This window comes from Chaetodon trifascialis, chromosome 4 (genome assembly GCF_039877785.1).
Source record: "Chaetodon trifascialis isolate fChaTrf1 chromosome 4, fChaTrf1.hap1, whole genome shotgun sequence".
Classification (NCBI taxonomy): domain Eukaryota; kingdom Metazoa; phylum Chordata; class Actinopteri; order Chaetodontiformes; family Chaetodontidae; genus Chaetodon; species Chaetodon trifascialis.
Genome location: NC_092059.1, coordinates 30704248 through 30716401, shown reverse-complemented (window position 1 = coordinate 30716401; position 12154 = coordinate 30704248). Strand labels below are relative to the sequence as shown.

The 12154-nt window shown below is 41.9% G+C and overlaps 1 protein-coding gene across 1 annotated transcript in view; it reads right to left on the bottom strand.

Moving 5' to 3' along the window:
* LOC139330261 (leucine-rich repeat-containing protein 24-like) overlaps window positions 1-9949 on the bottom strand; it is a 72140-nt gene extending 62191 nt beyond the window's left edge. Inside the window, exons 1-2 of the mRNA XM_070961083.1 lie at window positions 9419-9949; window positions 5576-5757 (exon numbers count right to left, since the gene is read on the bottom strand). Coding sequence (XP_070817184.1) covers window positions 5576-5740 — 165 coding nt within the window. The 5' untranslated portion in view covers window positions 5741-5757; window positions 9419-9949. The remainder of the gene's footprint in view (window positions 1-5575; window positions 5758-9418) is intronic.
* Window positions 9950-12154: the final 2205 nt, after the last annotated feature.

The following is a 12154-nucleotide window of genomic DNA, read 5'->3' as shown; positions in this document are numbered from 1 at the left end:
ACATCATATAAAACAATATATATATACTGAGAAAAAATAAACAGTATATACAAACGGGTGTGCAAAGTAATACCAACGGATGTCAGGAGACATGAGTGATGTCAGTCTCCTGGAAACTTGCCATGCGCCTTGCCAGCGGTGTTCTTAAAGGTGAGGCGAGGAGCTGCTGTGATTGGTGAAGATTTGACTCAGCTGTGCCAAACCCACTGCACGCCTTCTCCCCTCCCTCTTTCCGAGTTGCGCCGCTGGGTGGGACTGAAATGAGAAGGAGGTGGAGATGCGCCGGCGGTGCAGCTCACGAAAATACCAAAGTCTGTGCCGCCACGCCCCATCGGCGCAGCGGACCCGACTTTGCGCCGCGCCTGCGCCGCGCTGGTGGCGGAGTCGAAAATAGAGCCCATTAAGTTAGATATACCCTTAGTCATCATGTACATTAGGATGAGTATTAGAAAATGTTATCATGATTATTGTTGAATGTTGTCATTTATTCATAAGAATTGTCTTATGCATGTTGTGAACGATGTCGAAATGCCATTGAAGACTGATCATTTAAAATATATGTGATTGACCATAGTGAGAAGTAGATGAGCCCCTTGTACAAATCATTAGTTAATTCTCGCTCTATAAGGTGAAATCACATTGCTCGCCTGCAAGCCGTCCCACATGCACAACAGCCTATAGCGTGCAGAAGACGCTCAGTTCTTTTTTAGGTCTTTTCTCAGTAGTCTTCTGTCTCCTGTTAGTCTTTAGTCTTGTTAGTCGTCTTTTTCTTTGTCTTTCATCTTTGTGAAACTTTAGTTTTTGCTAGCCGTGTTAAGCCGCACAATTTTTCCAGTTAAAATTCTAGTCACGTAATAATAATTTTGGAGACATTTTCGACCAGCCATTGAGGAGACTCTCAATTTTATTATTCATATTAACCTAAAGTTTTTTTTTTTGCCATACGGCCGCCAACCCTCAGACCTCTAGCCAGCCTCAACCCACTTGTTTGGCTTAAATAACCATCAGAAGCCGTTCCTGTACTGATGTTCAGTGTAATAGCATAGGTGCCCACTAGGCAGCGCCTGTTAGTGATGTTGGAGAAGGTTGAGAAAAGAAGAAGAAGAGTTTTGCCAGAGTAAAGCATCTGAGTGAGAACTTACCTGAAGTCTCCAGAGTCTTTCATTTATAATATAAAACCTTCTACATGGTGTCAGAAAGCGGCGAACCTACTGTGAGTATAAAGTAGGTGCTAGGCAGTGTTAGTTGAGTGGAGTGAGTCTGAGATGGTCCGGGAGAAACAGGCATCGTTTACCTGGCCGACGCAGAGCTACGAGCTACACAGCGAACGGAGAGCAGCAGACCCGCACCGGAGCCCGGAGGGAGAGACGAGGAAATGACGGATCAAATATTCTCCATCGCACCTCCTGGTAACTTCAATTTTGAGGAGCCCAGCTCATGGCTGCAATGGACAAGACAGTTCGAGAGGTTCAGACGACTGGCATCAGGGCTAAATGGGAAAGAAGAAGATTACCAAGTCAACTCTCTCCTGTATGTAATGGGCGACAAGAACAATGATATTCTCAGTACACTGCCACTGACGGACCAACAGAAGGCTGTCTATGCAGAGGTGACAAAAGCCTTTGGTGAACATTATGTGCGTAAGCACAATGCCATATATGAACATGCCAAGTTGAATAGCAGGCAGCAACAACAAGGAGAGTCAGCAAAGAACTTTATCACGGATGTACATAAACTGGCAGAACACTGCAAATTTGGTGCATTAAAGGAGGAAATGATAAGAGACCAGATAGTGGTCGGGATAAGAGACTCCAGGCTGTCAGAGAGGCTTCAGTTAGACCCCGACCTGACACTGGCAAAAACAATAATGCAGGTCAGGCAGCAGGAAGAAGTTAGAAAACAACAGCAACTGCTACGAGGGGCACACACAGAAATTAAAGGTGCTAATGTGGATGCCATAAACACAAGTAGAGGGAGAATACAATATAGACAAGCTCCCCCATGCAGGCCAGAGCAGTCAATGTCAAAGCCAAACACAGTAAACAAGACACAACACTGAGAAATGTAAGAGGTGTGGTAAAACTCCACAACACCCATGGAAACAGCGCCCAGCCAAAGAGGCAGAGTGTTGTAAATGCAAAAAAAAAGGGACATTTTGCTGCAGTCTGCAGATCATCTCAAAGGGTGGAAGCAATAGTGGACAGTGGCAAAGACGATATAGCCTTCATGGGGTCAGTTAACACAGAAGAAACGGAGGAGGTATGGTTAAAGAAATCAGCCTGAATGGAGAGAAGATAACATTTAAACTGGACTCAGGAGCCTCAGTTACGGCCATTCAAGCTTCCGTGTACTCTAGAGTACGCGATGGCAGGTTGATGAAACCACCAAAAAAGATTAAAGGTCCAGATAACTGCAGGTTTTGGGCATCGTGAGAGCACACATCAAAACTGAAAAGAAGAAAACAAGGCAGAATGTGTATGTGGTGGCAAACCCAGTGATGCCACTAATGGGACTCCCTGCTCTAATAAAGCTGAACTTGATTCAACAGGTAGCTTCAGTCCAAGAGATGAAACCAGAGAAGAGCCATCAGTACAGAGCTATGTTCCCAAAAGTGTTTTCAGGGCTTGGAAAGCTACAAGGAAACTACAAGATAAAACTGAAAGAGGGAGCAGTTCCTTATGCACTCTCAGCTCCACGCAGAGTCCCATTACCTATGAAAGACCAGTTTAAAGAAGAGTTAGACAGGATGGAAGCAATGGGGGTCATAAGAAAAATTGAGGAGCCAACTGAATGGTGCGCAGGAATGGTTGTGGTCCCCAAACCAAATAAAAGACCCTGGATATGTGTGGATCTCACCTGACTTAATGACAGTGTCTGCAGGGAGAGACACATACTGCCAGCAGTTGATGAGACGCTGGCACAGCTGGAGGGAGCAAAAGTCTTCTCGAAGGTAGATGCAACGTCTGGGTTTTGGCAGGTTCCTCTGCACGAAGAATCACAGCCTTTAACAAATTTTATCACCCCCTTCGCAAGATACTGCTTTCAGAGCCTCCCTTTTGGCATCTCTTCTGTGCCTGAACATTTTCAGTTGAGAAACTCCCAAATCATCGCAGGGACAGAGGGCGCTCTGTATCATGCGGATGATATCCTAGTCTATGGGAAAGACAAGGCAGAGCTTGATGAAAGGCTGCAGGAAGTACTTAAAAAGTGTCAAAAAGCTGGCCTCACTCTCAATGAAAAACGTGAGTTTTCAGTTGAGAAAGTGAAATTCCTAGGACATAACATAAGTGCAACAGGAATCGAGGCTGATCCAGACAAAATCAGCGCCATTGAGAAAATGCCAGAACCTCGCAACGTGGAAGAAGTCCGCTGGTTCATCGGAATGGTAAATTATGTCGGCAAGTTTTCACCCAGCCTACCAGCCCTCATAAAACCCCTGCATGATCTGTTAAAAAGTGACAGCACATGGACATTGGACACACAACAGATAACAGCCTTCGAAAATGTTAAAAAAGAGCTAAGTTCACCCCCAGTCCTAGCACAATACAGTCCTAAGAAAGAAACGATGGTATCTGCAGATGCATCTTCATATGGACAGAGCCATTAATGGCCACGCCCCTACCTGCAGGACCATGGCAAAAAGTGGCAGCTGATATCTTTCAGTGGAAGAATGGCCATTACATCGTGGTGGTCGACTACTACTCCCAATATATCGAAATAGCAAAACTCCCAACTCTGACAACATCTACAACTATGGAGCGACTGAAAGTAATTTTTACCAGAAATCAGAAAAATGGCCCACAGTTTGCTTCAACAGACTTTGCCAATTTTGCCCAGGACTATGGTTTCAGTCACAAGACCAGCAGCCTTCGCTAGCCCCAGAGCAACGGGGAAGCGGAGAGAGCTGTCCGCACAGTTAAACAGCTGCTCAGCAAAAGCCCAGACCCTCAGAAAGCTCTCTCTCCACGGGCTGAACCCAGCGCAACTGCTCATGGGGAGGAGGATAAGATCAATAGTTCCAACCACTCCACAAGCATTGAAACCAGCCTGGCCAAACCTCAGTGCTTTCAAGGAAAAAGACAAGCAAATAAAAGAGAAACAGAGACGGTCTTTCAACTTGAGACATAAAACAAAGGTCTTACCAGTTTTGGTTCCAGGACAGAAAGTGTGGATTAGAACAGCGCAGACCACAGCTACTGTCCAGGGACCTGCTTCAACATTAAGGTCTTATAATGTGAACACAGACCAAGGGAGCTTAAGAAAAAACAGGGCTTACCTGACAGTGCTCCCTGAGAGAGGTCTGTCCTGCTCTGATGAGACAGAGACTGACCCAAGGCAGGAAGACTCAGGTGAAACAGTGACCAGGTCGGGAAGGGTTTTCCGTCCTCCAGATAGACTGGACTTGTGAATAAACATTCTAGTTGTCCAGGGAGTTTTCCCTGGCCTTTGAAAAAAAAATGTATGCGTCTAACAGTTTGTTGTCCCTAAAGCAGAGTGTGACACATTGTCTTCTAATGTTACTCAGTCTGAGTTGAAAATGCAGTTCAACCTTAAAAGTAAAGAAAAGTGGTTTGTCAGCTAAAAGAGGGGGATGTACTGATGTTCAGTGTAATAGGATAGGTGCCCACTAGGCAGCGACTGTTAGTGATGTTGGAGAAGGTTGAGAAAAGAAGAAGAGTTTTGTTATGAAGCCAGAGTAAAGCATCTGAGTGAAGTCTCCAGAGTCTTTCATTTATAATATAAAACCTTCTACAGTTCCTCGTCTGTAACTGACACCGAAGACCTTCCAGCTCCTGAAACTTCCCTGTCCAATATCAGCTTTCAACCACAGTCTGATTGGTTAGCCGTTGGATCGCAGCGTAGATCTGAGCCACGAACGACAGCATGGAGCCCCTTCGTGTCAGTTCGGAGCAGGCATCCACCGGAGCGTCACTGGCAAAGTAGGCATGCTTTTGCGGGTTTGAATAACGGGTTGGTGTTGTAAGCTATAATACTCTCAATTCTCCTTAGATTCTCTTTGTCATTCATTTAAGAAATTAACACTGCATTCGCGTCCCCATTTTCCCTCAAAACTACTTCTCACTATTGCCAAACTCATTCTGCCATTGTTTTGCCATAAGTTTCTCCATACAGTTGTTTGTGTCACGTCATATCACCCATATTATTTGTTGTATTATTCATTATTCATGTTCACCCCCATTATTGTGTTTAATAATAAAACTTTTCATTCAAGTCATGGTCAGACAGTGTCCTTTTGAGTTGGATATAGGCAATCCCTGTATTGAGAATTTACGCTTCAGATTATCAGACTGGTCTACCGTTAGTTCATTCGTTATTATTAAATCAGCATTACTAGAAATAATAAATAAAATCCTTCTGGAAGGTTGGTGCCCTGTATTTTGTCAACAAATGCAACATTAACTTAGAGGTTTAATGAACTGATTCCCCTACAAAAGTTTCAAAGAACTATGACTTATGGTGAAAGGTATGTCATTGGTTCAAGATTTATCGTTCAAGATTTATGTAACTTCTGTAGTAATGTCAGTGCATGTCCTCTTTCAGCACAATGATCTACCTGTGTGGATGGAGGAACGTGTTTGGGAATGCCCCTCAGGCCGGTGGAGCCACACTCCACAGTAAGGCTGTAGCAGCGACAGCTCACAGGACAGGAAGGAGATGCTCGACTGGTAGTGTGGAGGGACAGGAGGAGCACAGGGAGAAGCACCAGCAACACAGCCATCACACCAACAGAAAGGACTGAGGATGAAGAGACAGTGAACAAACAGGTCAATCATGAACAACACTGCTGCTTTAAGAACTGAGCTCAGCTTTTTGATTGCCATGCACATGTTGGAAAACAGCAAATTTGGGTTACCTTCAAAGGCTTGAGCCATAAAATTACATCTAAGTGCGGTACATTTTAATAAGAGAGGTGCTCAGTATCCCAAAGACCATGTTGTTGGGGGAACTCAATCCAAACACAGTATGGCTAGTGTTGCTGACTTATGCTTGCTGAAATTTAACATCAACATAGGTGTCTGTTTCTTTAGTTTCTCTGGTGATGGATAGAGAAGATAGATGGTTTGAAAGAGGAATGAAGGAGGTTGTAAAATTGAGACTACAACAACCTTACACATTCAGGACCACAAATGAAAGTGGTTTGAATGACCATGATAACAGCCCCACAGACGTTAAACACCTAGGATTTCCCACCTGTCAGTTACAACTGAAGAAGCCCATGGGATGACAGGCAAAATGTTTTCCAGTTTCTACAAGTCCAGCTGGCCATGATTCAAGCCTCCTTGGTTATCAAGGTGTGGAAAATACCTCCCTGACTGTGAAAGAATGAATCCTATCCAACCAGAAGTGTGTGTGTTGTATTGGCAGCTCCATGAGGGAGGTCTTAGAGGAATACACTAATTTTAAAAATCAGGACACTGACAAAGCAAGCACAAATTAAAGCTGTTTTTGGACATTTATCTCAGTCTGTGAATCACTGTCACCATGGGAACCATCCTTGCTGTGAGGCATTGACTTGCATGTAAGAATCCATCATCAAGGCCTTTTCATTGTCTCTTTTGGAGCTGGATGCCTGTACAGCATCACTCACTGAAAGGTTCTGTTGCTATTTGTCTGAGAAAGATTTTAGTAACACTTTAGATTACAGCTCACTACATACAGCATAACTTTCTCAAATTTACAGTGTAATTTCTGGTGTACTAATAAAGTACGTACTGATACATACATGTAGATACAAGGGAGCAAGATATGAAGTTGTGGAACAAGGGGATAACATTGTGGGAAACAAAAGGATTTATACTGTGGGCATTTTTAAGTACTGGGTACCTATTCTGCTATTACAGGGTACAGTATGAACTACTGAGCAACAACCTGTCATTTGGGAAGAGTTCACAAAGACTTTACACTGTGGCTATTTTTAACTACCGATTAACTATTCTAATTTGAGCATAAACATTATTGAGAGCCACAGACAGACTACAAGTGTGTGGCAGGTGACAGTGCCTTCCATAGAGCTGTTGTTAACTGTTAGAGATGAGATGTTTTGTATTGCTTTTGCCTGTGGTTTTGGCATTAGTCTGCTGTTTACTGCTAGAAGAGATGTACTGAGTTTAAGACCCATGTATAGCTTGTCATATTTTACGTCTGTTTTTTTTTTTTTCATATACTATACTATTTTGATATACTATCAAAAATGTATGCCATAGTTATTTAGGAACTATGCAGCTTTTCCTCATTTTGTTACAGTACCATCTGTAACCCTCCACAGTAGGTAGGCAGTGTATGCAAATTCTAATAGATCAGAGCTGATTTATGGAATGCGATGAAGAACTCAGTATTGCATCTTCAAACTTATAGCTCTGTTGCTCAGGATCATACAGTCTCCCATAATAACACAATAAGTTCCCATGAGTTAAAAAAAAGCTACAGTTTGAATTCATTTGAAGTTCCCACAATGTTACGCCCTTATTCCCTTATTTTACAACTTGTTACTTCTTACACTGACGGCATAATTTCAACAAAAAAATGACAATATGACAATGATATTCACAATATCTGACATAAGCTATAAAAGCTTGATGGTAAGTACGGCAGTGAGTCCCAAGCAGTTGCTAATCAGCTGTGTGATTTTTGACACAACAATAGTTTATTTGAGGATTTCCAGTCAGGATTTAGAGTGCATCATAGCACAGAGACAGCATGGGTTAAAGTTACAAATGACCTTCTAACTGCATCAGATAAAGGACTTGTCTCTGTACTAGTCTTATTAGATGTTAGTGCTGTACTCGACACCATTGACCATGGTATCCTATTGCAGAGACTGGAACACTTCATTTACATTAAGGGAACTGCCCTAAGCTGGTTTAAATCCTGCTTTTCAGATCGCTCTCAGTTTGTACACATTAATGATGACTCCTCTGTGCTCGCAAAGGTCAGCCACGGAGTCCCCCAGGGTTCTGTGCTTGGACCAATTCTATTCACCTTATATACGCTTCCTTTAGGGAACATTATCAGGAAGCACTCAATAAATTTTCATTGATATGCAGATGATACACAGCTATATTTATCAATGAAGCCAGAAGAAACCAATCAGTTAACTAGACTACAAGCGTGTCTTCAGGACAGGACTCGGACAAAACTGAAGTTATAGTAGTAGGCCCTAAACACCTTAGAAACTCACTTTCTGATGACATATCAGGTATGGATGGCATTGTGCTGGCCTCCAGCACCACTTTAAAGAATCTGGGAGTTGTCTTTGATCAGGACATGTCCTTTCACTCCCATGTAAAACAAATTTCAAGGACTGCCTTTTTTTCACCTACATAACCATTGCAAAAATCAGGCACATCCTGCTTGCACATAAATCCATCATAAATATGAAGACGATGTAGCCTACTCCTCAAAAACATGAGAAAAAATAGGCATGAAAATTAATTACTTATTTTACTACTTCATATGTACTTATTTTCTTATTTTGATGGTTTATCTGCATGTTAAATACACTCAGTGGCCACTATTAGGTACACCTGTACTGTCTAGTGCAATCCAAATATTGTGCCATCAAATGTGCTTTTGAGATCTTTACAATGTTAGGGTTTTTTCTTTTTCTTTTTCTTTTTTTTCTTTTTTACATCATAACAGATGTTAAATCAAGTGTATGTTTTAGCATTGCGGTTATAGTTAGTGGTGGAATTGTACTTGACAGCACGGTATTGAGTGGTGTTTCAACTATTCAACGGCCCTCATGCACATAAAAAGGTAAGACAAAAAAATGTAAACACCTCTCTGGAAAATGTAATCAGCCACTACCTTTAACTATGACCCCAATAATGAAAATATAATTGAATTCCTACCTCTCTGACAAAAACTGAATTATAAATTTTGTAAAGGTAGAACTTATGGCAGAGCTGTTGCATTGAATTGCAATACACTGTATCTAATAAAGGGGCCACTGAGTGTGTATGGTATAATTAGCTTCAGTATCTTGCAAAATTTGAAACAATTATTGAGATATTAACTCTGTGACGTTTTAAATCTCTGCTCATTTTTACCGTGATTTAAGCCTTTACGTGTAATAATAAGAAATTATGAAGTCATTTTATCTCGTGTTTTATAATGTTTATACTACTACAAAAACTAGTTGCAGCTCTACAAGTAGAAGTTCAAATTAATTCCAAATGACATACAGTACAATAAAGCCATGTGCCATTCGATCTCGGTTAAACATGCAGTTACTATAATGTACTGTACTGTCATAATGCATGTCATACTGAAAGCTGGAGCAGTTGAATATCCAGTGGTATTGTAGGCCATGCCACCTTAACAGAATGAGCCCACAACACACAATAACAGTAAACTATATCTGATCGCAGCACTGTACATGCCCATACATACTTACACGACCTCAGTGTAGAAAAAAACCTGCAGCAGAACAACGTTCCAGATGTTTCCGTACAAACAAATCAGGTGAAATAATTCCAACGACGTGTTCTTGTTGTTTCATACCACGCTAAGGAAGAATGGAGGAGACTCCGAGTGACGCCTGCCTGGCACGACGCCTCCTTACTCCGTCTTACTTATATGATCCTAATTATTCGAATTTATTTTCGGTGTTGAGGATGAAGCTCTAGGCATCCAAAAGCAAAACAGCAGGAAATTGATATTTCGGTTTGCAGAACACCGTGGGCCTGTCGCACCCTGCGAACAGAGAAATTTATGGAAACACAAGGACCAAGCAACGAGCACATGGAGCGTCAAACAACTACAGCTCGGATGGTAGATTCTGCAGCACGGTGTGTAAACCGGTGTGAGACGGATGAGTCTGTGAAATCCCTACATCCAGGTGTTCTCTCACTGCTGTCTCCCAGTGCGTCCCGTCAACCAGTTACCCTACACTGCTGCTCCTAAGGACCACAGTCAAATCAGCTGTGTTCCACTGGCATGAACAAGAAACACTTCCGCCCGAATTATTCAGAATAAGAGCTTATGACAAAAATCTAAATTTGGAATCACATTTATGTTTGCACGAAATGTGCTACAGTTGGGTGTCAACATACTGCCCTCACACAATCACGTAAATCAAAGCGAAAAAACGGCATAGTCAGACATATTGTAACTTTGACAAAACAATTTCAAGACAGAACATAACAGGGTTATTAATTGCAGGCCAAATGCATGTACTTATATTTTGTTCTAAACATGCCATGGTAACTACTAGCTTGTCATGTAATTGATGTGGTTACCTGTGCTCGATTTTTCGATCTTTACTGATCACCCTTTTTTATTTAAAAAAAAAAAAAAAAAACCTCTCGGTCGACTCTTTGCACATTAAATCGTAGCACTGTCTCCTAGCACCTATGTCCAGTTGGACCACAAAGTTGCGTTGGGGCACTTACTCTGGTTCTCTACCATGTAGAACCTTGCATGTGATGTATGAAAATCTCATATGTACGTAATAAAAGCATCTGCCAAATTACAAATTGTATTTGTAATTGTGCTGACCTGATGCTGAATCCAATCCCCAGGCCTCTGATGATGCAAGTCAAGCTAAAGCTATGTTGAGAATTATTTGGTGTCATCAGATGATGGTGTGAGCTGTCCAGTGTGAGGCTAATTCAACAGTGCATGCACTTACTATACATACTCATGAGAGGAGGTCTTATCAAGCAAAATTAGGGGAAGCTGTTAGTGTCTGTATGAAAAAAAAAGTGAAGTCATCATCTGGAGGCCATTTACGGAAATGAATAAATTCGAGCTGGACAGGTTCACTAAAGGAAGCTGTGTGTTATTTTTTGGTGACCCCCTTGTATGCTGGCTCTGAGATGGCACCTTGGCAGAGAGATAACTGCTGAGGTCAGTAAAGATCTTGCCAGCTGTCCTCCCTGAACTCCACTCAAACTTTAAAATGCTCATGACATGGGACTTTCACACATTAACTCAACTTTTCATATTCAAACTTTATACACAACTGCAGTGTCAAGTTTCCTTTCTCAGATTTTCACATTTTTGTGTGTGAGATAGAATGTTCAGAGTCTGTTGGGAACAGTGGAGATGAGCTGAAAAATGATCTAAAAATTGCTTCTTAAAATCTCACTTCCACAATTTTCACTCCACATACTGTATGTAATTTACACATTAAACCATAGGAAAATATGCTAGTCACAGACATGTAACTACAGAAGCAAACAGACTTGTACTTTTGGTCCCATGAGCCTGCAAATGGCAGGCCTGCATTGACTCCTATATTAACTGTGGGCACAAAATTCAGGAGTAAAGCAGAAACTGTTCCTGTTCTCACATTTTTGACACTACACACACAAATTTCACACAGTGTGCCCAGCAGGGCCTCCTATTTCTCACAATATCACCATTTAGGCCATAGGAGTTACTGACTTTGAGGTAGAAGCAGGAGTATAAGAGGTGCTCCTCAGCTAAAATCTCTATGAAATGAACTGATCTGAGCTTGGAGTCAAAAAGCAGTTACCATCACCATAGCAGCCTTTAATTACAGAGGGGGAAGCACAGCTGATAAAGATTTGCTAGTTAGTGCAGTTTCTCTCTCTCTCTCTCTCTCTCTCTCTCTCACACACACACACACACACACACACACGCACGCACACACACCCACCGAGAGAGAGGCCAGAACCATAACTAAGTCTGCATTTTGGGAACTCAGTGTTCAAGTGTTCTCATGAGCTCTTTAAGATAGATTGATGGTGCCTGACCATTTAGGTCTTTGTAAGTAAGGAGTAAGGGTTTTGAATTCTATTCTGGATTTTACAGGGAGCCTTGCAGAGTGGCAGAGTGCAGAAAAAATATGATCTCTTTTCCTTGTTTTTGTAAGAACACATGCCTGATCACTGATCCCTCTGGATCAGCTGGAGTATTTAGCAACGAATTTGGGCAGTCTGATTGTGAGGAATTGTAATACAGTTTTTCACGATTGTTAACACACAAAAATCTAAACTTTGGCACAATTTGCACAACCTTAACTTCACGCACCATTCGCTCGACCCGAATTGTCACTACTTCACACTCCCTTATGACTCCCCTAGACTCTGACTTTCCTTCTTTACACTCCGACGCCAATTGCACATCACCTTGTTGTCTAAACACTACACACAATGTGCAGTTA